The sequence below is a fragment of the Eretmochelys imbricata genome, chromosome 1, assembly GCF_965152235.1.
Source record: "Eretmochelys imbricata isolate rEreImb1 chromosome 1, rEreImb1.hap1, whole genome shotgun sequence".
NCBI lineage: Eukaryota > Metazoa > Chordata > Testudines > Cheloniidae > Eretmochelys > Eretmochelys imbricata.
Window position 1 is genome coordinate 167,763,402 of NC_135572.1, and position 23,998 is coordinate 167,787,399.

Below are 23,998 nucleotides of genomic sequence, written 5' to 3' on the forward strand. Positions count from 1 at the left end.
GGAAAGGTTTAGAGAACTTTTGTCTACCAGGCAAACTTCACTTGCATATACAGCTCTGGATTACGATACACTTATTAAAAACAGACATTATTTTTGAAGATAAGTTATTAAAATAGAAATATGTAATATCCTGACATATTTTCTCTGGATGCAGGGAATAGGTAGTTTTTAAGTAAAGAACAGAGAATGGACATGCTGCTTCTAACTTCCCTTGGGGTGGGCCAACAGAGAAAAAAAATGGGATTTGTAAATGAATTGTACTAGGAGTTTCCAACCTCCATGCCAATAAAATTAGCTCTCCAATGCTGCTTGTGAGTATAATAAATCTGACATGAGTAGTAAAATTCAGGGCATGCTTAGCTTTCTTGCATTAAAAAGTCATGCTGCAGACAATGTTTGACTAGTCATAAGGCCATGTCAAAAATAGTACCCGCCTCAGGGATAAATATGAACACACTGTGTGGGTAGTTCCTGAACAATTCATGAGAAGAAAATACGGGTTCTGGACATGCAGGCTCCTGCTATATTTTTTGAAAATACAGTATATCTTTTTAAAAGAACGAGGAGTACTTGTGGCACCTTAGAGACTAACAAATGTATCTGAGCATAAGCGTTTGTGAGCTAAAACCCACTTCATCAGATGCATCCAGTGGAAAATACAGTAGGTAGGTAGGTAGATAGATATACAGAGAACATGAAAAATGGGTGTTGCCATACACACTATAATGAGAGTGATCAATGAAGGTAAGCTATTATCAGCAGGAGAAAAAAACCCTTTTGTAGTGATAATCAGGGATCACCCATTTCCAACATTGACAAGAAGGTCAGAGTAACGGGGGGGGGGGAAATAAGCATGGGGAAATAGTTTTACTTTGTGTAATGACCCATCCACTCCCAGTCTTTATTCAAGCCTAATTTAATGGTGTCCAGTTTGCAAATTAATTCCAATTCAGCAGTCTCTAGCTGGAGTCTGTTTTTGAAGGTTCTTTGTTGTAATATTGCGACTTTTGTGTCTGTAATCGAGTGACCAGGGAGATTGAAATGTTCTCCAACTGGTTTTGTTGCCAGACTGTTAGGTAGGAAGCAGATAACGATACCTAAATGGTCTCCTTTCTTAAATTTGGAGTAAAGAATAATAGTAATCTGTTACTAATCTGTCATGGAAGGGCATGGGGTAAATAACATATATAGTCCTGGAGCCAGACAGTTTCCCACCAGAACAATTTTGAAGGGCTGCTGTTTGTGAGCAGCAGTAAATTGTGACAGAAAATGGGAAAGTGGTAAATCCAATAAATGCTCTTATTGGTTGTGAAAAGTATTGTTGCATAGGATACATAATGTAGTATTTCCCAAGCTGTTCCAGGCCAAAGCCCCAGAACTGGGGCAAATAAGATGAACAAACAAGAACACACTCTTCATAAAGAGAATTGCGCACATATAACAATTGATTGAAAACATTAGTTAAAATGCAGTCCAACAGAGTCAACGCATGCTCTTGGCTCGTACATGAAACAGTATGCATTGTTCCATATGTAACCCTTCTGCCCGTCAGAGTTGGCAGCAACAAGGGCTGGGTTCCGTATCTAGGGGTTCCATTCCAATAACACAATGCAAAACCGGCTCGAGTCCCCACCCAGTGACCTGGGACAAATATATACCATTCCCGCTGGGCGCCTCCAAGAGGTGATACTTTCCCTCTCACAAGCACAGAGTCTGAGTGTAGCAAAAGCCTTTTAATAACAGAAACAATGTAGCATTATGTTGGGGAAACACCACCAACAGGATTCATAACACAACCCATGAGCAAAAACCCCACCCCAAGCAAATTGGGGCGTGTCCTTTCCCTTTGGTTCTTGAGTCCAGCAACCCAAAATCACCCAAAGTCGCAAAAGTCCAACAACCCAAAAGTCTCCGTCCCTGGTCCGGGCAGCGCCAGAGTTCAAAAGTTTATCTGCAGAGTTTTATCTGCCAACCTGGGTGAAGATGCGGGGGGGTGGGGGGGGGTTAAGGGGCACCTTACATGGTCCAAAGCTGATTGCCCCACCTCTCCATTGGGCTCCTCTCCGCTCCACCAGCGGTCCCACGAATCGCTCCGCTCTGCCAGCCGCCCCCATGAGCTGCTCCAAGCATCCGACAAACTGCTCTGCTCTGCCAGCCGTCCTGCAAACGGTTCTGCTTCAAGAGCCGCTCTGCTCTGCCAGCCATCCCGCAAACTGCTCTGCAATATATCTTCAGGCTCCCTCATTACTTAACACAACACTCAGTGATTTCAGCTCTTAGTAAGTTTAGCTCCTTTGTGATTTCAGCTTGTAGTAGGGGAGCCTCAGTACTGGTACACCATGGGCCCAAAGTGAATTCAGCTCAGCAGCCTGTAACTCAACTCCTAAAGGAATCAAAATGGCTCTGATATTCCACAGTGGAGCGAGGAGGAAGTGCAATTAGCATGTAAGGCCCTCACCAGGAGGCCCATACCACCAAGTATTAATACCTATCCCCAACCTCTCTCTATTCACTGGGTTTTGGAACCCATGACCCTTGCCTAGCGAGTGCTGCTTAGTTGATGGTGAGTCCCTCCATCATAACAAAAGGCCAAGTACAGTTCCACTGTCCTTGATTCACATAATCAGGATAATAACAATTTATTCCTGCCCAATAACAGAGAAACTGGGGCAGCCAAAGTGACCATCTAGGCAGTGTGGGTGTGCCTATGCAAATGAGATCAGCCCCTGAAGTTCTTTTCCACAACCCACCATGACTCGGCACCAGATGTCAGGGTAGAGCTCATCCTGAATCTGCTTACACATATATGACGGGGAATATACAGCAGCTCCCTGAACATCCCTGACATAGAGACAATTACATGAGCCAGAGAAATCACTGCATCATGTACATACGTGTACATGCAATTAGTGGAGTGACTGTGACAAGTAAAAATTAAATTCTGCTTGACAACCAATGAATCTGGCTTAAATCTTTCTCTATTCCTCAATCAGGAATGAAATCAGCTATGTAAAAATCTATTGACCATGTACATAGTCAAATACAATACATTTTCTTGTGCAAAAGAGGGCAGAAATGCCCTGTAATTTTTATCTGTGTCCTGTTACGACTCTTTAACATGGCCCCCAGAAGTCACTGGGAATTTGGGGTAAAACCTGATGGCAGCATTTTGCCTGAATATTTAATAAATTCACAGAAACAAGTATTTTAAAAGTACACTGCTGAGTGAGTAACTCAGGCCTCGAGATACAAAACATTAAATTAAAGCAACACAACTTGCAGATCACTCTTATGTTTGGAAAAAAAAAAGTCACCTACCATTGTTACACATATTACCTTGTAATTATAACTAGACAAGATTAGAGAATATAAATTCTCCCTATTTTTCTTTTTCAGATTGCTTATTTTGTGCATTCCACAGCATTATGTATGAAGTCATTTTCACCGTTTTGCCTGCCAGTTTGGCTTTGTTTGTCAGCTTTCCTTCTTCACACGGAGCCTTTCATGTGGCAACATGGGGAGGGTGGAAGAGCTCAAATCTGCTGCCTTTACTCACCTTGAGCAGTACCTTAACTAAAATCTGTTCTCTTACCTACGTAAAATGAAAGCATCCTCTAGGTTTGCTAGGAATATGCTGTATTTATTTGGAACACATATTTCTGGAGATTAGCAGTCCTTGAAACAGAAATCTTCTCTTTAGCTACCATATACTTCGTACAGTTAAAAGCTGACTAATTTGGATAAAGAACAGGGCCTGTGATGTGCTGGGGGGACACCTTGTTGTATCTCATAATTTTTTTCCAGCATTAAATATACTAAAAGGACAAAGTTCACAAGTTTAAATACAACATACAGAACAATCCCTTCAAGGAACAAAGGGATCTTTTTCTATGCCTATATTTTGTCTAAAAATATATGATGACCCCTCAAACCCTGTTTGTCCTGTTTGGCCTTCTTGCATTTTAGATTGTGAAGCATATGCGTGCCCTGGTTTACATGGATTTAAGTACAGGCCAGATCTTCGGCTTGTACCAATCAGTGTAGTTGCACTGAACTCAGCATAGCTTTGCCAATTTTCATAAAAGGAGAATCTGGTAATGACAATCATTTGTACTTCTATAGTAACTTCCATTATAGCATCGGAAAGTCTTTTACAAACACTAATGAATTGGGACAATAACACTACAGTGAAGTATGGAATCATTTTGTTCCTTCTATTTTTTGTTTATCCTCATTTTACAGTAGGAGAAATTGAGACCTCAAGAAGTGAAGTTTTCACAGGAAGCCTGTAGCCAGGAGTAGAACCCAGATTTCCCAAGGTCTAGTCTTTGAATGTAGATACTTCCTACTGCCATTTCCATCAGAACAGCAGCAACAACAAACGTGTACTGATTAAGTCTAATGATATACAAAATATTAGGGAGTAAATAATTTACACAGACGAAAATAATTTTATGAATTCTGACAAAGTAACAAGAATATTATGGGCCAAATGCTACCCTAACCTAAACCTCTTGTATTAAAGGGGTATCAGGCTCACAGATATTAAGGTGTTACTAAAACACTTGCTGATACTCCAAACATTTCTGTTCCAAGGAATTCCTGGCCCACTGTCATGCCGCCTTGTGACCCCATAAGAGTCCCTGGAGGTGGTGTCACTATTACATTTCACCCTAAATAAACTCAGTTCATGAAATTCCTTTCACTCCAACTTGTGCTTGTTTTTAATCACTAATTTTATATAACATGTTTAGAGGTCAAGATGATCCACTATGGTTCAGCAAGGTTTTCATAAAGTTATTTATAATCCCAACATTAGAGGCTTTAACAAAACAGAGCAATCTCAGTGAAGTCTACGGGCCAGATCCTCAGCTACTGTTAATTGGCATAGTTCAACTGAAAATCAACTACACTGAATGGAGCTATGCCAATTTGCACTAGCTGAAGTTCCTGACCATAAATATTAATAGGGTTGCATCAGGGCAGACTTTGGACTCTCTGGTACTCCCTGCATTATATCTAATCTGTAGTGAATAAGATTTTTGGATCCCAATGCATTCAATTTAGTTCCAAATCACCAAAGGTGGCAAATACTGCAAGAAGATTGGTGCAACATGAATTTACTCAGGCTATTCCATTACCAGATTAGTCTGTAGCTACTGATGCTAAACTCTGTTATAAATGAGCTAGTCTTGGAACTTATAAATCTCATCTATCCTGCAAAAAGGAGATGTCTCAATAGGAACACAATGTTCTTGAATGGAATTAATCCGGAAGGACATGTAGAATTTTCAGGCATCAGAAAATTGCAGCAGAGTTTGAAATATGTATTAGATATTTACAGGTGGATTTCAAGTAGATTTTGGTCAATAACAAATGAATTAAAATTCATTTCACTCTCCTTTTAATAGGGAAACCCCCTTCATTTTTTAAGATTTACTATTCCCATGTCTCATTGATACAATTCAATTTATATTTCATTTTGAAGTGCAATGGGGTCTAGCCCCAGAACAGGCTAGATCCTCAGGCGGTGTTAACTGGCATAGGTCCATTTAAGTTATATGGAACTACACCAGTGTTTCCCAAACTTGGGACGCCACTTGTTCAGGGAAAGCCCCTGGCGGGCTGGGCCAGTTTGTTTCCCTGTTGCGTCCGCAGGTTCGGCCGATCGCGGATCCCACTGGCCACGGTTCACCGCTCCAGGCCAATGGGGGCTGCGGGAAGCGGCGGCCAGTATGTCCCTCGGCCTGCACCGCTTCCCGCAGCCCCCACTGGCCTCAAGCGGTGAACCGCGGCCAGTGGGAGCTGCGATCGGCCGAACCTATGGACGCGGCAAGTAAACAAACCGGCCCGGCCCGCCAGGGGCTTTCCCTGCACAAGCAGCGTCCCAAGTTTGGGAAATACTGAGTCTACATGAACTGCTGAGGATCTGGCCTACTATGTTTAATACCATCAGCAAGGAGGCTTACCAAATATAACACTTCTGGGCTTGGGATAATGAACCTTTTTCTGGTATTTTCCAAAATATTTTGTTTACAATGGTCAAGGCTCTTTCTCCCCTCCTCCCATCTCCCCTTTTCCTAGGTCAAAAAGGGAATGCCAGAATTAACTGACAAGATTCTCTTATACATGGTCAGAGAATCAGCACATTAAACAACAGTATTTAGGATACGTTAGTAGGAAGACTCAGGTATTAGTGATATATTCAGTGTTATGAAGGAAGTCTGTAGTGATCCAAAGGATTAAAAATAACTGTGCTGATTAATTTCTCAGCTTGCAAAGGCATTTTATTATTGCCAAAAACACTGCATTATGCGTCTCAGTCACAGTTATGGAGGTTGCCCTATATCAAATGGATTGTTTCAATTATCTGCCCGTCAGGATAATTAAGAATCATAACAACTCAGAGGCTGTGGGAGGCTGGCAGTGGATTTATCAATGACAACATCACTGGTACATATATGTTCTGCTTCTCCTGATCCTGATTTTGATTCACCTAACCAGCAATAAGCATGATTGCTAGAGAAAAAGAGAAAGGCCATGGTTAGAGCCATTTACAGTCTTGTTACATGTAGTGACCTTAGTATTTTTCCAGCTGGTTATTTCAGCAGCTGGTGATGCTAATTTTCAGACACACTCAGCATAGAAAAATGGGGTATTTTGGCTGATATATATATGATCCTATCCTATTTTGTACAGGAAAAAGCAGTAACAAGTTTCTGCTGGGTCAAATGATTGGATAGTCATCAGCTAGTTGCAGAGAAAGCATTCATGCAGCAACACAATAGAGTGGACAGAATGCAAATTAGTCTGAAGTAAAAGGATAAAATAAAAATGCAGACAGTGCTGGAGAATATGTGGACTGTTATCAGCCCACATTACTTGCACCACTACCAAGGTTTCAGTGTCATTAGTCATATGAGAGAGACAGAGCAAATTTATAAAGGAATTGGTTTACAGGTACAGTTTTGGTTTAATTTGTGTACTGCAGAGGAGAACTACATTAAAATTACATGTAAATTACTTATAAAATGTTATTTGTGAAGGATTTGGGTTATTAAGAGATCTACGAAAGGGTTGTATTGTATATAATATAATTTCATATATATAGGAACTTCAAACTAATTCTGAAGGAATTATTTCCTTAATTTGGTTGTATTTTAATGATCATTTATTTTCCTGTGTAATTTCATTTTTTGTGATTGGAAATATATGATAGCATTTTAGGGAAATATTTCAGACATGAAAATATCAAGTGCCCATCAAATACCAAAGCCCATCAAAGTCTATAGAAGAATCAGGCTCCCAAAGCAGAAAATATCTGGATATGAAGATCTCAATCTCAAACCCCCAAGACCAAAATGATGCTGGTTGTAAGGGGAGGAACATTAAGTACTACCTCAGGACACTGACCATCCCTTTTTGCCCAAAGTGATGAGAACCCTCATCATACTATTCAACCCCCCACTGACACTAGCCGACAAAGTTGCAACAGCAGTGAGTCCACAGTGAGTCCTGCTTTCTTCCCCCACTCAGCTTGCTAGGAGGCTTTGCCCACTCAAAGATCTGACCATGGCAACCTGAGCATCTGTCATCTACAGATCAAATTGCTACAAGTCATCATATCTGGGGCCGAAGTTGGAAGCGATGGAGAAACTCCAGCTCACACAGAATATGGCAGCCTGGCTCATTCGTGGGACCACTCGCTATGAACACATCACCTCTATGATCCTCTGGCTCCTAATTCACTTCTGTTGCCAGTTCAAAGCCCCGAACAGGTCAAGATTGAATTCCAGTCAGCACCAATGTCTCTATTCATGATCTGCCAAGGCATACGATCTTCTCTGGCGCAATGGAGCTGACAAAGCCCAGAATAAAATACGTGAGAGCAAGACACAGCACACTTTCAGTCAGTTGGTCCCAGCTATAGAACAAGCTACCTAGAGAGAGTGGGAAGGGCAAAAACCAGAATACTCCATGAAGTTCACCATGGACCTTAAGTATGAATCTAATCTACCTGTGCAGCCTTTAGACACTATACCAGTATGGTGTCAAGTATCAGAGGGGTAGCCGTGTTAGTCTGGATCTGTAAAAGTGGCAAAGAGTCCTGTCGCACCTTATAGACTAACAGATGTATTGGAGCATAAGCTTTCGTGGGTGAATACCCACTTTGTTGGATGCATGTAGTAGACATTTCCAGAGGCAGGTATAAATATGCAAGCAAGAATCAGGCTAGGGATAATGAGGTTAGTTCAATCAGGGAGAATGAGGCCCTCTTCTAGCAGTACGACCCAATTTCAGCCATGGTGGAATACTGCAATAACCTCCACACTCACTGGGCATTTAAGCCAAAACCAGGAAAACAACAGTGTATAAAAATGGAGAAGGGAAAAGTTAGTTAAGACAATTCTTATTTTAAACTGGGTGGAGGTTTGGTATAATTTTTAGTTTTTCCAAACCAATTTATCCATAATGCATACTGGTAAAATGGTCTATGTAGTGCTCAGTACAATTTAGTAACAATATACTTTTAAAAAAACATATGTGTTACTGAAAAATTCACCACAAGAAGTATAAATGTGGGAAATTTGAAGAGGCTGTTTTCAGGAGTCAGTCAACATTCTGTCTTTCAATGGGGCGAATTCTGCTCTGTGCACATTCAGATTAACTCCACTAACTTCAAATGAATTTTCTGGTTTCCCTCCAATGTAGCAGTAACAATATAAAAATGAAGCAGATTTGGCTCAAAGTCTCTATTTCTGTATATGAGGCACCAATAACATTCTGTATAGTAGAAGTTTCTTCTTTCAGAATATTTCTTATATATCATACTTTTGCGGGGGAGGGGTTTTTGGTGAACCTAGGTTGCATTTTAGATTGTAGTTTATGTCCCATAGTTAAATACTATGCGGGGAAAAGTAGCTGCTGCTGGGGGGGAAATTTTGCAGATTAAATTTAGACCGGTTCAATGGAGTGCATTAATGTTAGTTTCTTGAGGATTTCTCAGCAGGTGTTTCAGTGAAGAGTTTGCTAGAGTTCGGAAGGAGAGTACTGTATTGATGGATTTAAAAATATGAATGAGAGCAACTGGATAAGACAGCATTGTTCTTCTCACGTGACATTTAAAACCTTCTAAGTTTTATACTACGTTCATTGGGAATAATTTATATTTATCTTATTGTGTGATATGATGTTTTAATAAAAATAATATTTTATCTTATTGCTTTTCATCTGAGAATTAATTAAATCTCAATCCCCAAGTGAGATGGGTAAGGATTAGTATACTCAGTTTACAGATGGGTCAGTGATGCACTGCTAAAATAGAAACAATAAAGGTTCACTTGAAGTTTCTACCACCCTTGGTGGCACATGTGACATAATTAGCAATAATAATAATAATAATAATAATAATACCACCTATTTGTATTACAGTAGTGCCCAGATGTCCATTTCTGAATTAGAGCCCCATTGTGTTAAGTGCTGTAAAAATGGGATTTTCAGAAGCGCTCAGCATTGGCCTAATTCTGTTCTGACTGAAGTCAATGCAAGCGTTACTATGGCCAGAACTGAGTGCTTTTGAAAATCCCACCTCAGAATACTCCCTCCTACTTCCCCACCTAACCTCCCCTGCAAAATCCACCAATTCCATACTCCCTTCCGCAAGCCCACGAATTCTTTCATACACACACACACACGCACCAACCTTCTTGCCCCATTATGCTTACTCAGACCCAGAACCTCAATGACACTCCTCTAGGTGGTTCCCGTATTTGGAGGTGGTTCCTCACAGCCACAGTGGTGGCAGAGGCAGGCAAGCATTCTATGTCTTCTGCTGGCAGGAGGGTTGTTCCTTGGACTCTGTCTGTGGAGGATAATTTGTCAGGTGAGGTGCAGAACCTCCTGGTGATGGGATATGTTTTCTGTTTGGGAATGGGTCTCCTTAGAAACCCTAAACACAAGATTGCTGGTCAGTGTCCCTTGTCTGGTGTATGTGTAGTGGTCAAACAGTAGAACAGTACTGCCCTGGGCTGGTGGTGGTAGTGGTGGTGGGAGGGAGGGATTATAGTAGAAAATCAAAGGTGACTAACATGTGGCTGAACATGCAGGTGTGGGAATCACTGACGGTGACGAAGTAGTGTTATTTGACCAGGTAAATGACAACACTGAAGGAGGAGAGTGCAAGTTTTGGGTTGAGAAAGGCTATATGGGACTTTCTCCAAAGGCATTCAGAAGCATGTGATTAGGAGTAGAGGAAGCAGATGTTGGGGATGACCCACGGTTGAGGGTTGTGGTGGGACAGAGAGGCAAAGGAATTGAGCAAAATGAATCCACAGTTGATGTTAGGGAGGAGATAGTTGCAGAAAGTGGCAGAGAAGTTGTGTATATTGATCGACTGGAGAGTACAGAAGTGTTAGGTGTGGCAGCTGGTAAATTGGTTACTTTTAAGAAGATTAGGTGATGATCAGAAAGAAGTAACTCAGCTATACTGAGCACCCTTAAAAAGCTTCACCAGTTACACAGAGTCCACCCTTGCCAGTGGAATCCCTCATTTTTAAGAAAGGGAATCTCTCTGGAAATTGTAGCATTCTTCAAACCTGGGGAACCTCAGTGTGATTACAATACAGTGAGTAGTGAATTATTTGAACTATCAAGTTCTATCTATTTGAACTATCAAGTTCTAGAGCCATCTACTGTTTGCAGGTGATATAGAAAGGGCATATTTTAGTAAGAAAAAAGGACAAAAAAGGAATTATTAATTACTTCCTCTGTTTTTAAATGTCTGGCAGTTTTTTTCTATGGTATATTCATAGTAGAAGATTTTGTGGACACAAGGGATTGTTTGTTTGTTTCAGGAGCAGAATGCTGATCTGGTGTGCTATTTTTAAATGATCATATCAATTTCTGTGTTATGAGGTGCTGCCCGCAGGTTATGAAAGAACTAGTGGAGTGTGATTTATTAAGTTTCCATTTGGAGTTTTTATTGCTACTGTTTTCTAAAATGCAATGTTGACTATTATACTGCATGATGTTAGAGGTGTAGTGAAATGGTCAATGTGAATGTGGAAAAAATGTTCTTACTATAATTAGTATTAAATGACTTCTAAGACCTGAATCTACAAAGGAGACACTGTTTAGATCAGACAATGTTTAAGTTAAAGTTTGGTATCAAGGATGAACCAGGTATCAGATTTGGATTCAGTGGTGCCAAAATTTCACAAAATTTGAGCACATTGGAAGAAATTGTATGAGCTATTATCACGAGATTTTCTTTATATTGGGTAGAAATTTCATGAGGATAACTGTCTTGACATTTTGGCCACATCCAAACATGAAAATGGAGCTGTTCTAATTTTGACACTAACTTGGAACTAAAACCTTAGGAGAAGGATTTAAACCCTGGGATTCAAATAAGAATGCATCTGAAACATTAAGAGGTTCCAATTTATAGCAATATTAATATGGCAAATTACATATTTCAACCATCTAAAACTAGGTGTTGTGAAAGGCAAGGAACACCAGCCTCTGATTTTTGCTAAAGAGACAGTGTTAATATTTATAACACGAATGTGTTTTACAGTTAGTCCAGGGTTTAATTAGTGCCTTTCATTCTCAAGGTATTTCAAAGTATTTTACTAATGCATTGAATAAAATACTGGCAATGCCATGAATGAGTAAGCAAATATGCCAGCCAGTATGAGCTGAACAATAGCTCAAATGCAAAAGTTCTGGGCATTGGAACCAGTTCATTTGAGAGGAGGAACGTTGGCCAGGACACCTAGGTTTTCCTCTACATTTTTCCGAAATATGCCCAGGTGGACACTAAAGATCCTATGACATCCACCAGAGACAGGCAAGAGCCATTGTGGTTTAGACACCTTGATTTACAACCTCAACTCAAAAGGTGCAGCTCTCCCCATTGCAGTGAATTGCAGTGTCAGCATTTCATATTAACCCACATCTTGGCGTACAACTTGAACTCTTGAGTTTCTGACCCACACAGGCAAGAATACCATAAAAAACCATACTGAGATCAGCTGAATGAAAAATGAGGGAGGCGGGGATTCCAAGGAAATGTCAACACATTCAAAACATTTCCTGTCCTTGTGTGTTTTAAAATGGTCCCTCCTTTTTCATTTTTTTAAATGTCAAAACCAGATAATTCCTAAAGAAGATTTTCAGTTTTTAATTTGGAAAATGGAACATCCCAATTGTAAAAAGGTCCCACCAATGTGACTAATCTGACCAACAACAAAAAATACAGAAAAAGAAAAAAAAAACCTGACAGAAGAGCAAACATTATTTTTTCCTCATTTAAACTTTTAACTGAAAATGAGGAATGGAAAACTTTCTAAAAATTGAACAAGTCTTTGGCAACATTTCAGTTTTTTAAGAGGGACCATTTTTCAATGTAAAGTGGTTTCATTAGAAAAACTGCAACCAGCTCTAATATTAATATATATTAAAGAACACTGTGCATGTATTAAATGCTTGAAAACACTTAAAATACAGAAAGAAATGGGCTACAATGGGACTTAAACACATGCTTAAGTGCTCTGCTGAATAGAGATCCTTTTCAGAATTAGGGCCATGGTGTATTTTTCAATCATTAATACTCTGTTTAAAAAAGGAAAATCCTCTTTATATCAGGACTAAACTGTAGAGTATATTATGTATATCTCTTTACCAGTTTGCATTTTCAGAAGGAAACAAATTTCTTCGTGAAACAAGGTATGCGGTGGAGCAGAGACACCCAGACAGGACTCTGCTGTGCCCCGTCAGGACCGCAACCTTCTTCGCACCTTGTGCCTACAGTGATTGGAAGCCATGCAGTGCAGGGAGCCCTCTACAGTTCCTTTGTCATAGCCCTGCTCACTCACTCCCGTGAGGAGCCATCTAGCAGCAGAGTGGCTTCCCCTGCAGCCAGGGGCATGTCCTCTTCCTCCTTCTCGTAGTCTTGGCCAAGGGTTTCTGCTCTATAATCTGAAGCTTCACTTTATTTGAATTCCTCCCTTGTTCCGCAGCATAAGTAACATGGGGGGCAAGAAAGGGATTAGGATTAAACGGCAGTTCAGATAATAGCGTCTCAGATAAACAGGAGTGTGTCTTCTCTGACCTCCTACAGAATACAGACCACTGACTTCTCTGAATTAATTCCTCTTTGAATTCGAGCATATCTTTTAGAAAAGCATCCAATCTTGATTTTAATAAAAATCCAGTGATGGAGAATCTGCCAAGATCCCTGGTAGATTGTTCTAGTGGTTGATTAACCTCACTGTTAAAAACACATAATTTATTCCCAGTCTGAATTTGTCTAGATTCAGCTTCCAGCCATCAGATCTCGTTATACCTTTGTCTGCCAGACTGAAGAGCCCATTAGTGAATTTTTGGTAGGGATTTACAGACTGTGATCAAGTCACCCCTTAACTTTCTCTTTGATAAACTAAATACACTGAACTACTCGACTCTTTCAATACAAGGCATGTTTTCTAATTCTTTAATCATTCTTGTGGCTCTTCTCAGAACCTTCTCTAATTTATCAATATTCTTCTTGAATTGTAGACACCAGAAGTAGACGTATTCCAGTAGTGAATGCACCAGGGCCAAATACGAAAGTATTATAATCTCTCTGTTCCTACTCAACACACCCATTTACACATCCAAGGATCACATTAGCCCTGGGAGTTCATGGTCAGCTGATTATCTACCATGACCCCAAGTCTTTTTTCAGCATTACTGCTTCCCAGGCTAGAGTCCCCCATTCTGTAACTATGGTATGCATTGTTTGATGTATGACTTAACACTTGACCATATTGAAACACATATTGTTTGCTTCTACCCAGCTTACCAAGCGATCCAGATCATTCAGTATCCTGTCCTCTTCATTATTTACCACTTCCCCAATCTTTGGGTCATCTGCAAACTTTATCAGTAATGAATTTATGTTTTTTCCAGTGCATTGATAGAAATGTTAAATAGGGTAGGGCCTAGGGTGAAAGTGGGCCAGTATGCGCTGGTACCATGTACCGGTAAGAAGCCCGTTACGGCCCGTACACAGCCAACATTAAAGTGCTGCCGAGGCCCTTTTGCCCCTCTCTGTTGGTGGTCCTGCTGATAGGGGCCCTATGGGCAGGGCTGCCGATGGGGGCGGAAAGGGGCAGCTGCCCAGGGGCCGGCGATTTAAAAAGGCCTGGGGCTCCTGGCTACCACTGCTGCTACTACGATTGGAGGCCCGGGCCCTTTTAAATCACAGCCAGAGGCCCAGGCGGTGCGGGCCAGGCAGCGCGGATGGGCTGGCTGGGGGAGGCTGACCTCCCCAGCCCCACCCCTTCCGCTCAGGGGCCCAGAGCTAGGCCCCCGTACCGATAAGTGTTTCATATTACTTTCACCCCTGGGTAGGGCCAAGAACCAATCCCTGCAGGACCCTACCAGAAATGCACCCACTTGATGATTCCCCCTTTACAATTCAATTTTGAGACCTATCAGTTACTTGTTTTTTAATCCAGTTGACGTGAATCGTGTTTAATTTGTATCATTCTAATTTCTTAATCAAAACGTTATACAGTACCACGTCAAAAGCCTTATAGAAGTCTAAGTATATACATAAACACTATTACCTTTATCATCCAAACTTGTGATTTCATAAAAAATAGAAGATATGAAGCTGGTTTGACAAAATCTATTTTCCATAAACCATGTTTACTCTCTTTTAATTTTGTATTAATTGAGTCCCATATCAGCCACTCCATTACCTTGCCCGGGATTACCCAAGTCATCCCATTTACACTTTTTCAATACTGGCACAACATTCACTTTCTTCAAGTCCTTTAGAACTTCCCCAATGGTCCAAGACTTACTGAAAATCAACATTATGATCCAGCAAACTCTTTGGTCAACTCTTTCTAAACTCTCAGATTTTAGTTATTAGGACCTGCTGTTTAAAAAAATTATAACTTTAGTAACTTCTGTTCAATATCCTTCTGAGCATAGAAAAAATATTTCACCATTTCACTGAATACATCTGGCCTTTTCCCAAATACAGAACAGAAATATTTATTGAACATGTGTGCCTTTTCTGCATTGACACATTTTACCATTTCCATCTAGTAATTGACCAATACCATAGTTACAATTCTTTTTGTTTTTAAATACTTTAAAAACTCCTTCTTATTGTCCTTAACTCTGCTTCTTGTCTCCTCTTGCTTCCCTTATCAATTTTCTACCATTCCTAGCCTCTAATTAATATTAATTGGTATCAACGTACCCTTTTGATATCAGTCAAATCAATTAAAAGCTAGGAATGGTAGAACATTGATAAAGGAAGCAAAGGGACACAAGGAGCAGATTTAGGGACAATAAGGAGTTATTTTATTTATATATACACATATATACACACACATACATTTATATATGGAGAGAGAGATTCTTTCACTTCCCCTCTAAGCCATGTTGTTGTTTTTTTCTTGATAAGGGCTTTTTGGGTATCTAGCAAAAAGTTCTTGAACTGCTTATATTATCATTCATATTTTTGTGCTTAAAATCTCTTTCAGATTCTTTTACTCAATTTTTTTTCAGTTTTGTTAAACTGGGCCCTTTAAAATAAGCATATAAATTGCTGGTCGGGACTTTATTCCTCCTGCACGTGATTAATTACACGGAAGCAACCAATAATTTTTAGTTTTGTGAACAATTTCTCTTTATCTGTCTAGATGCAGTTTAATATAGAAATACCCCATGTTGGGTGCAGAACTTTTTGAGTTAGAAAATTGTCATCTATCATTTTTAGAAATCCCAGGAACATTTTAGTACTGGCTACATGAGATCTCCAGCATATGCCACTCAGTTTGAAGTCCCCCTCATGCTAACACAGTTTTTTCTTCCTCAACATTATAGATAGGTGCTTAAGGAGCTGGTCATCCTGCTCCTAAATGTGATTTGGTGGTTTGTTGCAGACACCAACTAGTACTCCCAATAAAAGGTAGAAGGAGAGGGTTCAGAGCAGAGCTCTGAAGAAGAATCACAGAACCCATGACCTATCTCACCCCACCAGAAGCAGGAGAAGGCACGCTGGGTGACAGCCTATTTCTGCCTCTCTGGGAGCCTGGCACAGACTAGCCAGGCAAGGAAGCAGAAGGTACTCCCTACACAGTTACCCCATTGCCTATCACTCTTGGTGGAGCCAGGTGATCTAGGAGAACAGGAAGGGGGCTTGCCTCTGTATCCTCTGCCAAACTGGGCATGAGATCAGGTGCCAAGAAGGGGGCAGGAGGTGGCCCCCACTCTCTCTAGCTTCTTTGCAGAATTAGCAGCAGACTGGCAGTCAAGTTGAAGGAAAAGCAGCCAGAAGTGGGGGCTGGGAGGTGGAGAGAGAACCCCCCCATCCCACTCCCAAAAGCTCCTCTGTTGAGCTTGATAGGAGATAGCAGGGGTTGGCACTTAGCTTCAGTTGCTCCCAGAAATGTGTGCACAGCAAGGAGAACTGAAGTCTCATACTCCAAAAGACCCCTGCTGTGTCACACCCACTGACGTGCTGGGTTTGTGGGTCTTTCACACAGTAAGGGGGGGGAAGGAAAAACATTTAAAACAGAGCAGGACAAGATGGTCCAAAAAACCAGAGTATTTTGCAAGGCAGTATTCAGGGGCAGGTGGACACAAGAAAAGAGATTTTATTTCACTTTGGTCAAATTAACCAGTTTCAAGTTGACAGTGCTGCTTTAATCATATCCAGGAACAGCATCAGTGCCAGCCAATACGGAGATTAGATTTGCTTGTATCATCAGGATGCAAGCAAAGATTCAATCAGCTCTAGAGCAGCAGCATAAAGTACTTCTGTGTGTGTGAGAGCGAGGGATAGAGGTGGCTGAGATCCCAGTTAATCTGCTGGAGATCAGACTAGTGCTGGAACCTCTGCAACAACTCCCTTCTCCCCCTCTCTCCCTGCCCTTCCTTTCTTTTCTTTTCTACCTTTGTACTTGACTATAGGACGAATGAGGAAGACACACTAGCCATTTCGAGCGGCAACTTTCCCCCGCCTGGAGCTCAACACAAAACAGAAGCATCGATTCATAATCTCTGGGAAGACCCTTTTGCAACGTGCAACTAACTGATGGAGGGGGAATGATGGGCTAAGAGAAAGAGACAGAGAGAGAGAAGTGTAACAGGACCCAAAAGAGCAGCAACAGCTATTCATGTCTAAATACCTCATAGGAAACATACACTTCTAACACTTTGCACAACAAACAAGAAACACAGAGAGAATGAGGTGGAAATATAGCCTAACTCGGAGCAGCTTGTGAGCGCAAGGAACTGGCAGAGGCTCAGCATGAATTAAAAAGGAGTGAAGAAGATGGAGAGCACCCTTCGCTGTGAGCCCCAGCTCTCCGCTATGGATACCAGCAGGGGACTCTTATTTCTCCTTCTCTACATTTTAATAGGCATCCCTCAGACTTTCCAGCAAGTGCTAAGGATCGGTAAGTGCCGATGGGGCGGGGGGGTGGGGGGGGGAAGAAGAGGGTAAAGAAGGGCTCAGTGTTTCCCTCCCTCTGGTAACTCTTAGGGTGAGGGGTGGTGAGAAATGTGTATGCGGTTTATTGATTGTATCGATATTAACACACACATTTGGATCGAACACACGGACTGTGTACAGTACATTCAAATGACAATATGGCCCTAACCCCCTTCAAATATTATGTATACAAGAAGCAGATCAATTTATTTTATATATATATATATATATATATATATATATGCACATCAATTTTCTAAAAAAAACCCCATAAATCATATTTATTTATTTCTTATACACACTAATTGAAAGGGCTTCGGATTATCATGCTGTAACTTGAACTACTTAACAAGCATCATTCTTAGGTGACAGGGCACATACTGCTCGGAGCTGAAGGCTGGCTGCAGTGCACACACTGTGGCTTGTGCCCTGCCTTGCTGGTGCATTTGTTTGGAGTGCCCCAGGGTGCTTCTCACTCAGTCTCTCTCCTTCTACCTGTCTTTTGCCTTGGATCAGCACTTGCCACCCTCTCCCTCCTCCCTGCCACAGCTGCCATCATACCAGGAGCTCTCAAATGCCAGTGAGGTGCCCCAGAAAGAGGGAGGGTGGCTGTGCCCAGAGTACTGAGGGTGGGGGGTTGCGATGAGTTTCACCGCTAAAAAGTTCCACTTAGAAAGTCTCAAAGCCAGTCAAGTTTGCTTTCAAATTCAGCTCCTGGTCAGAGGCTTTAATAGGCAGACTAGCATCCCTACACAGTGTTGTCTGTTAACCTTTGAACTGGCTTTATCATTTATAAACCACTTGGAAGACCGGAACTCTAATGCTGTAGAATTAATTGAAGTCCTAAAAGACTTAAACCAAAGTGGCTAAAGTGAGGCCCTGTGGGCTGGAAGTTGCCCCCCTCCCCCCACTGACAGCAAGTGAGATCTCTAGCCATGGGAACAAGAAGACAAAACCTACCAAACAACCGTGTAGAACGAACAGGCGTCAGGGTGTTTAAAATGGTAAAATACACAATGACAGAGGATTTAATATGAACAAAAAACCAATCAAACACAACGGTTTTTAAGTCTAGTCATTCATTACAATGCCAAGGAGACAACAAAAAATGATTCAGTGACCTTAAAACGCATGCCAAAAAGTAAAGAGATTTTCTTGCTCAGAATCAAAGAGCTGAAAGCTAAAACATGCAGAATGTAAATGTTATGGGGTGTGTGTATGTGAGAAAGAGTGGGGTGGGGAAGGAGGGGGGGAGAAATCCTTATCTTCCTCTGCCCCCATGTAACCTTCGCTTGGCGTGAATACACCACAAGCACTGTACATACATGTAGCCCCAGAAAACAGGAATTTATTTTTAAATAGAAAACTCTGCACCATGGAAACAAGGCTTAGTTCACAGGAAGCTCCTCTTCCTACAGTGGGTTTCTTGTGTCACTCAAGTCAGACAGTGAATACAAAGTATCAAAAGAGTTAGGGACTGGCAGAAACTGTGGGGAAAAAATAAAGGTGGAATCCCCCACCTCCATTTCCTTGCACTCTCTCTCTTCTATTTGATTTATGTCTAGCATGAAGAGGGGGGAAGGTGTGTGGAACAAGCGACAGACACATTCACAAAGGAATATTCCTGCCATTAGTCAGCTGTCTGAGGGCTTGATCCTGCAAACACTTAACCTGCTTCATACTACTCACATGAGTAGTTACCTTAAAGTCAAGGGGACTATTCATACTCATATAGAGAAAAGGAATTTAACTTTGATAAACTTGAATAAAACAAAAATGGCAAAATACACACACATGGGGTCCAATCTGGCCACATATGGGGTCCAATCTGGCAAAATCCTGAGCAGTTCCTGCAAGGCAAACGGGAGTTGAGTGTAATGTCCAAAGAGTGTAACTCTTTGTATTCCATACGTACTCAGTTATTTTGTGCATAAACTGAAAGTGAAATGGACTATTTTTGCTGTATAAACACTAACCATTGTAATGCAATGAAGCTGTGTAATACTGGCATAACAAACTGCAGTGTGTGCAGAAAATATGTGTGCAGAATTTAGAAGAAATAACAATCATCACACTTACATATGCTGGTAAATTCAAGACATGGTTCTGCAGTTTTCAATGGGAAATGGGCCTGAATAAAGAGAGAAAGATATTTTAATGTGTTAAATTAATATGCTAAACAGCATCATTATGCTTCAGAAGTATATTAACTTTGGCCCTGATCCTGCATATGCTTAATTTACTTACTTTAAAATGAATAGCAATTGAAGTAAATAGGACTACTGACAAGCTTAAAGTTAAGCATATGCTCAAGTTTGCTTTGCTGGATCGGGCCACAGTGTTCAGCTCCTTGCAAGATCAAGCCATGTTTCCTATGCATTTGTACAACAGCCAGAACAATGGGATCCTAATCCTAACTGGGCCCTTTGAATGCTACCACCATATAAATAAACAACAAGTACTGTATACACTTAGTAAACTTTAAATCCCAGCAACAAGTACACATACAAATACACACAATAGGAGAAAAACTATTCTTATATTGTTTTTAAATGCAGATATTCAATTTTATACAAGTGTAAATTTTGATTAGTATAGTTAGTCTGCCTATACAGAAATGGCATAATAAATATTAATCCTTCACATCCATGTACCATAACAAGTTTCTCTGTAGAATGTATCACTTTTACAGGTGACAAATGGAAATGATGTGGATGACTCCTCAATTCCATTTTGAGATAAAATACTTTCTAACAGTGAAAAACATGCTATTAAGCCATCATACTTTCTGATTCATGTTCTAGTTAATGAAGGAAAGGAAGACAGTGGTATACCATGGTGCAGTATTTTGTATCTGAATGAATACATTGGTGGCTTAATTGCATTTTTCACTGCTGGAGTGCTTTTGGATTATTTGATTTTGTTGGCTTATATAACAAATTAGTGTACTTTACTGCTTACATTTAATTACTAGAGAAAGCAGCTCATGAAGGAACATGTGACATTTAGAAATTCTAGATATTTCTCACTATCTAGGTAATTATTGCTTTTCAAATGTTGCCTAACACTTTTAACAAGAAAAGACAAATAATGGATTTCAATACAACCAATAAAACTAAATAATTACATATAAATAATTTAATAATTAAATTTTGATTTATTCTCTCTCCATAAACAAGAGATTTTGAAAGACAGTACTCCACTCAGTTTCAGACAATACAGCATTCAGATTCTAGTGCATTTCTGGGCTATTCCTGTCAGGTACATTTTTAAAAGCTTTTTCTTTTGTGCAAGTTCATACGTCAAAGTCCCAGGCAATAACATCTATATCTACACGCATACACTGAACTGCATTATATAAAGGTACAGTTAAATTTAATGAATCCAATACTTCTGGTTTAAAAGCAAAGGATTTCTACTTTTTCACTGTCAACCTAACCTTTGTACCCCATTCAGTCTATCCTATGCTACTTGTATAAAATAAATGAGCATGCCCAATGTAAAGCTCAAATGAGAAAAGGAAGAAATAACAAAATTAAAAAACAAGCATGCACTAAACTGTGTCGGAACAGCTCCCAAAACAGTGGAATCCAAGAGTGAAACAGAATTATTTGTTCATTACGAGTGGACTCACAGCTTTACCATTTCATAGCAATACTTAATTGATACCATTCATAAATCCAAGTTATAAGAATATCCTTTAATGCTATGTTGAACTCTCACATGACAAATTACAAAAATATATTAATTTAACTCATTTTCCTGATTAAAATTAAACAATGGCTGAGAAACTTCAAAAGTCACTAATATAGCAATGAAGTTCATTAAAAAGGAGGTATGTCAAATTTTCAAAAAATACTTTAAAAATGTATACTTGGCTGAAGCATGGAATTAATCTCTAAAATTAATACCTCTTCAGAAGTAAATGAATAATATTTTAGGTTTCATATGAAACATTTTAGGTGCTGAAACAGACAAATTGCAATTTTCATGTAACTTTTGTATGGACTATTGTAGTGGTATCGTAATTTCTGAAACATAGGGTCAAATCCCACAAATAACTTGTTCCCTAACTGGGCAAAACACCTATTGATTCAATGCGTAAGAAGAACAGATTTTGTTCCATTCTATTTAACAGAGACAGACAGACAGACAGAGAGATTTAATCTCGCATATACACACAAATCAACCGAATTTACGAAATACGTTTTAAATAAAAAGTTAAAATTTTCAATGTTGATTTGAAAACATCTTCCTTTTTTATATTTATTTTCTTACTTAGTGCCACAGATAAGGTCTTTCTAATGTGATATTACTGTACTGGCACCATGGAAGGAGTAAAGGAAACTTGGCAAGAGACTACTATCACAAATATGCCTTTTTTGTAAATTGCTTGATTAGAGGCTTTGCTTGTAACATCAATGAGATGAATGTAACATTGATTATTCAATAGGACTGTGTCTTCCTGTGTATTTTGAAAGTCCCTATCATATTTTTGGGCACTGCTGCAACATAAATATTAAATCATATCTACATCTCTGCTTTGAGATGGACTTTAGTAACAAAATTATGAAACTTGATAAAGTAGTATAAATTCGTAGGATTGTATTGTACATCTATACAGAAATCAGACATCAGTTTCTTTTTGGTCCTCAGAATCTAGATGCTCAACAGTTCAGTATTTAACCTTACCATAATTCCCTGTAATCTATTAACACACTTAACAGTAAACTCTTTGTAACAAATAATTTCTTAAAGATTATTGCTTGAAAACACAATGCTGAATTATATGGCAATGAAACCCAGGTCCCCCCCACTGAAATTGGTGGAGTTCCACAACATGTAAGTCAGTGAAACATTTGGTCTACAAGCTTTGAAGGGATACTGTTTGTTAAAAATACATTTAAAAGATAAATGAGAGACCATTAAGGAAATCTAATGTCTGAGGAACACAGTCCTGCAAACCTTTACTCACACAAATAAAAGCAATGAGGTCCCCTGAGGTTAATGCATGTGCTGACCTCAGTGAAAGCACTTGTAATGAGTAAAGGTTTGCATGATTGGGTCCAAATAATTAAAGTAGAAATATGTTAAAGCTCATTGGCCATTCACTTTTTGTTCTTTATTTATGTTGGACAATGAAAACAGACCAGCCAGTTTTACTCTGATTTCTAGACTTTCATTTTCTGGTTCTTATGTCTTAGAAGAATCTTGCAATATTGGGTTGCAGATGCTGCAGGGGAATATTTAAAAACCCTGTACCAGAGCCTTCGCTGATGTAAATCAGCATCACTGTGTTGAAGTCAATGGAGCTATGCTGATTCAACCAGCTAAAGGTCTGACCCTAAGTATTTAATGTATGAAAACAAGGGAAATCTTTCATAATTCCAGTCATCGGGCACCCTTACTCAGACTGAATAGTACCTGGCAAAAATCAAGCCCTACAATTATTTTTGCCTTAGTTTTACATCAGTTACTTGGAAATACTGTATTTCTGGAATTCATTGCTAGGGTTGAGCAACGATGATCACTCAGCACACTAACTCTATATTTGTGTGAGGATTGATATCTCAATAAATATGCTGAATGACTGCGTACAGTTGCTAGAATTTCATTATGGCTGAAAATGTGTAAACATCAGCTTGACATTTGAAGAAAATGTAAAGAGGGGAAATTTGTGTCTTTGTTGTAGTAAGAATACACTTAGGCTTTAAATGTCTGCTCCAGCATAAAAGAAATTAGCCATAGAGTAAAGACACAGGATAGTTCTCAAATGGTCTATAGCACTGTGGCATTTAGGCATTTCTGAGCTGGTCAGATTATGCAACAGGCAGCCAACCACTTAGGACCCAATTAACAGCATAAGATTGATGATAAATTGCTCTTGTAACTGGAGCAGTTGTCAAAAAAGTCAGTGGAGAACAAGAAAGCGAAGATGCTGAGACTAGAACATGGCAATTAAATTACTAGAAGCTACAAATGAATTTGCCTAAATTACACCAAAACTAGAACTTTTCCAGCAGTGTAGAAATTAAGGGAAATAAAGTATGTAGAAGATATGACATGAAGATACTGTTAATCAGACAGATATTGTACATAGGAACAGAGTTCTATCTGGAGACTTCTTACTATTACTTTCATTTAGCCTCACGTAGGTATCTTTTCCAACATTCAAAGAAACAATATGGGTAAACAATATGGAAATACCACCAAGGAATTCTATCAGCCCCTGAAAAAAATTTAACCCTTTCCTCTTCATTTCTGGCCACATTTCTAATGTGATTTTGTTCTAAACCATGTGATGATTTCAAACATGTAGGTCCCAATCCTGCAACAAACTCCATGCAGGCAGACCCATGCACTAGCATGGAGCCCCATTCAAGTGAGGTGGGCTTTAAACAGGTTTATGGGTCTACCAATGTGCATCAGCTTACAGACTTTAGAAAAGACCCAGGGTAAACACCCAGTCCCAGTGAAATCAATGGGAGTTTTGCC

The 23,998-nt window shown here is 39.8% G+C and overlaps 1 protein-coding gene across 1 annotated transcript in view; it reads left to right on the forward strand.

Annotated features, from left to right (window-relative positions):
• The first annotated feature begins 17,344 nt into the window (after positions 1–17,344).
• Positions 17,345–23,998, forward strand: part of GRIK1 (glutamate ionotropic receptor kainate type subunit 1) — a 233,388-nt gene continuing 226,734 nt past the window's right edge. Inside the window, exon 1 of the mRNA XM_077807269.1 lies at positions 17,345–17,468. Within this exon, the coding sequence (XP_077663395.1) occupies positions 17,345–17,468 (124 nt within the window). The remainder of the gene's footprint in view (positions 17,469–23,998) is intronic.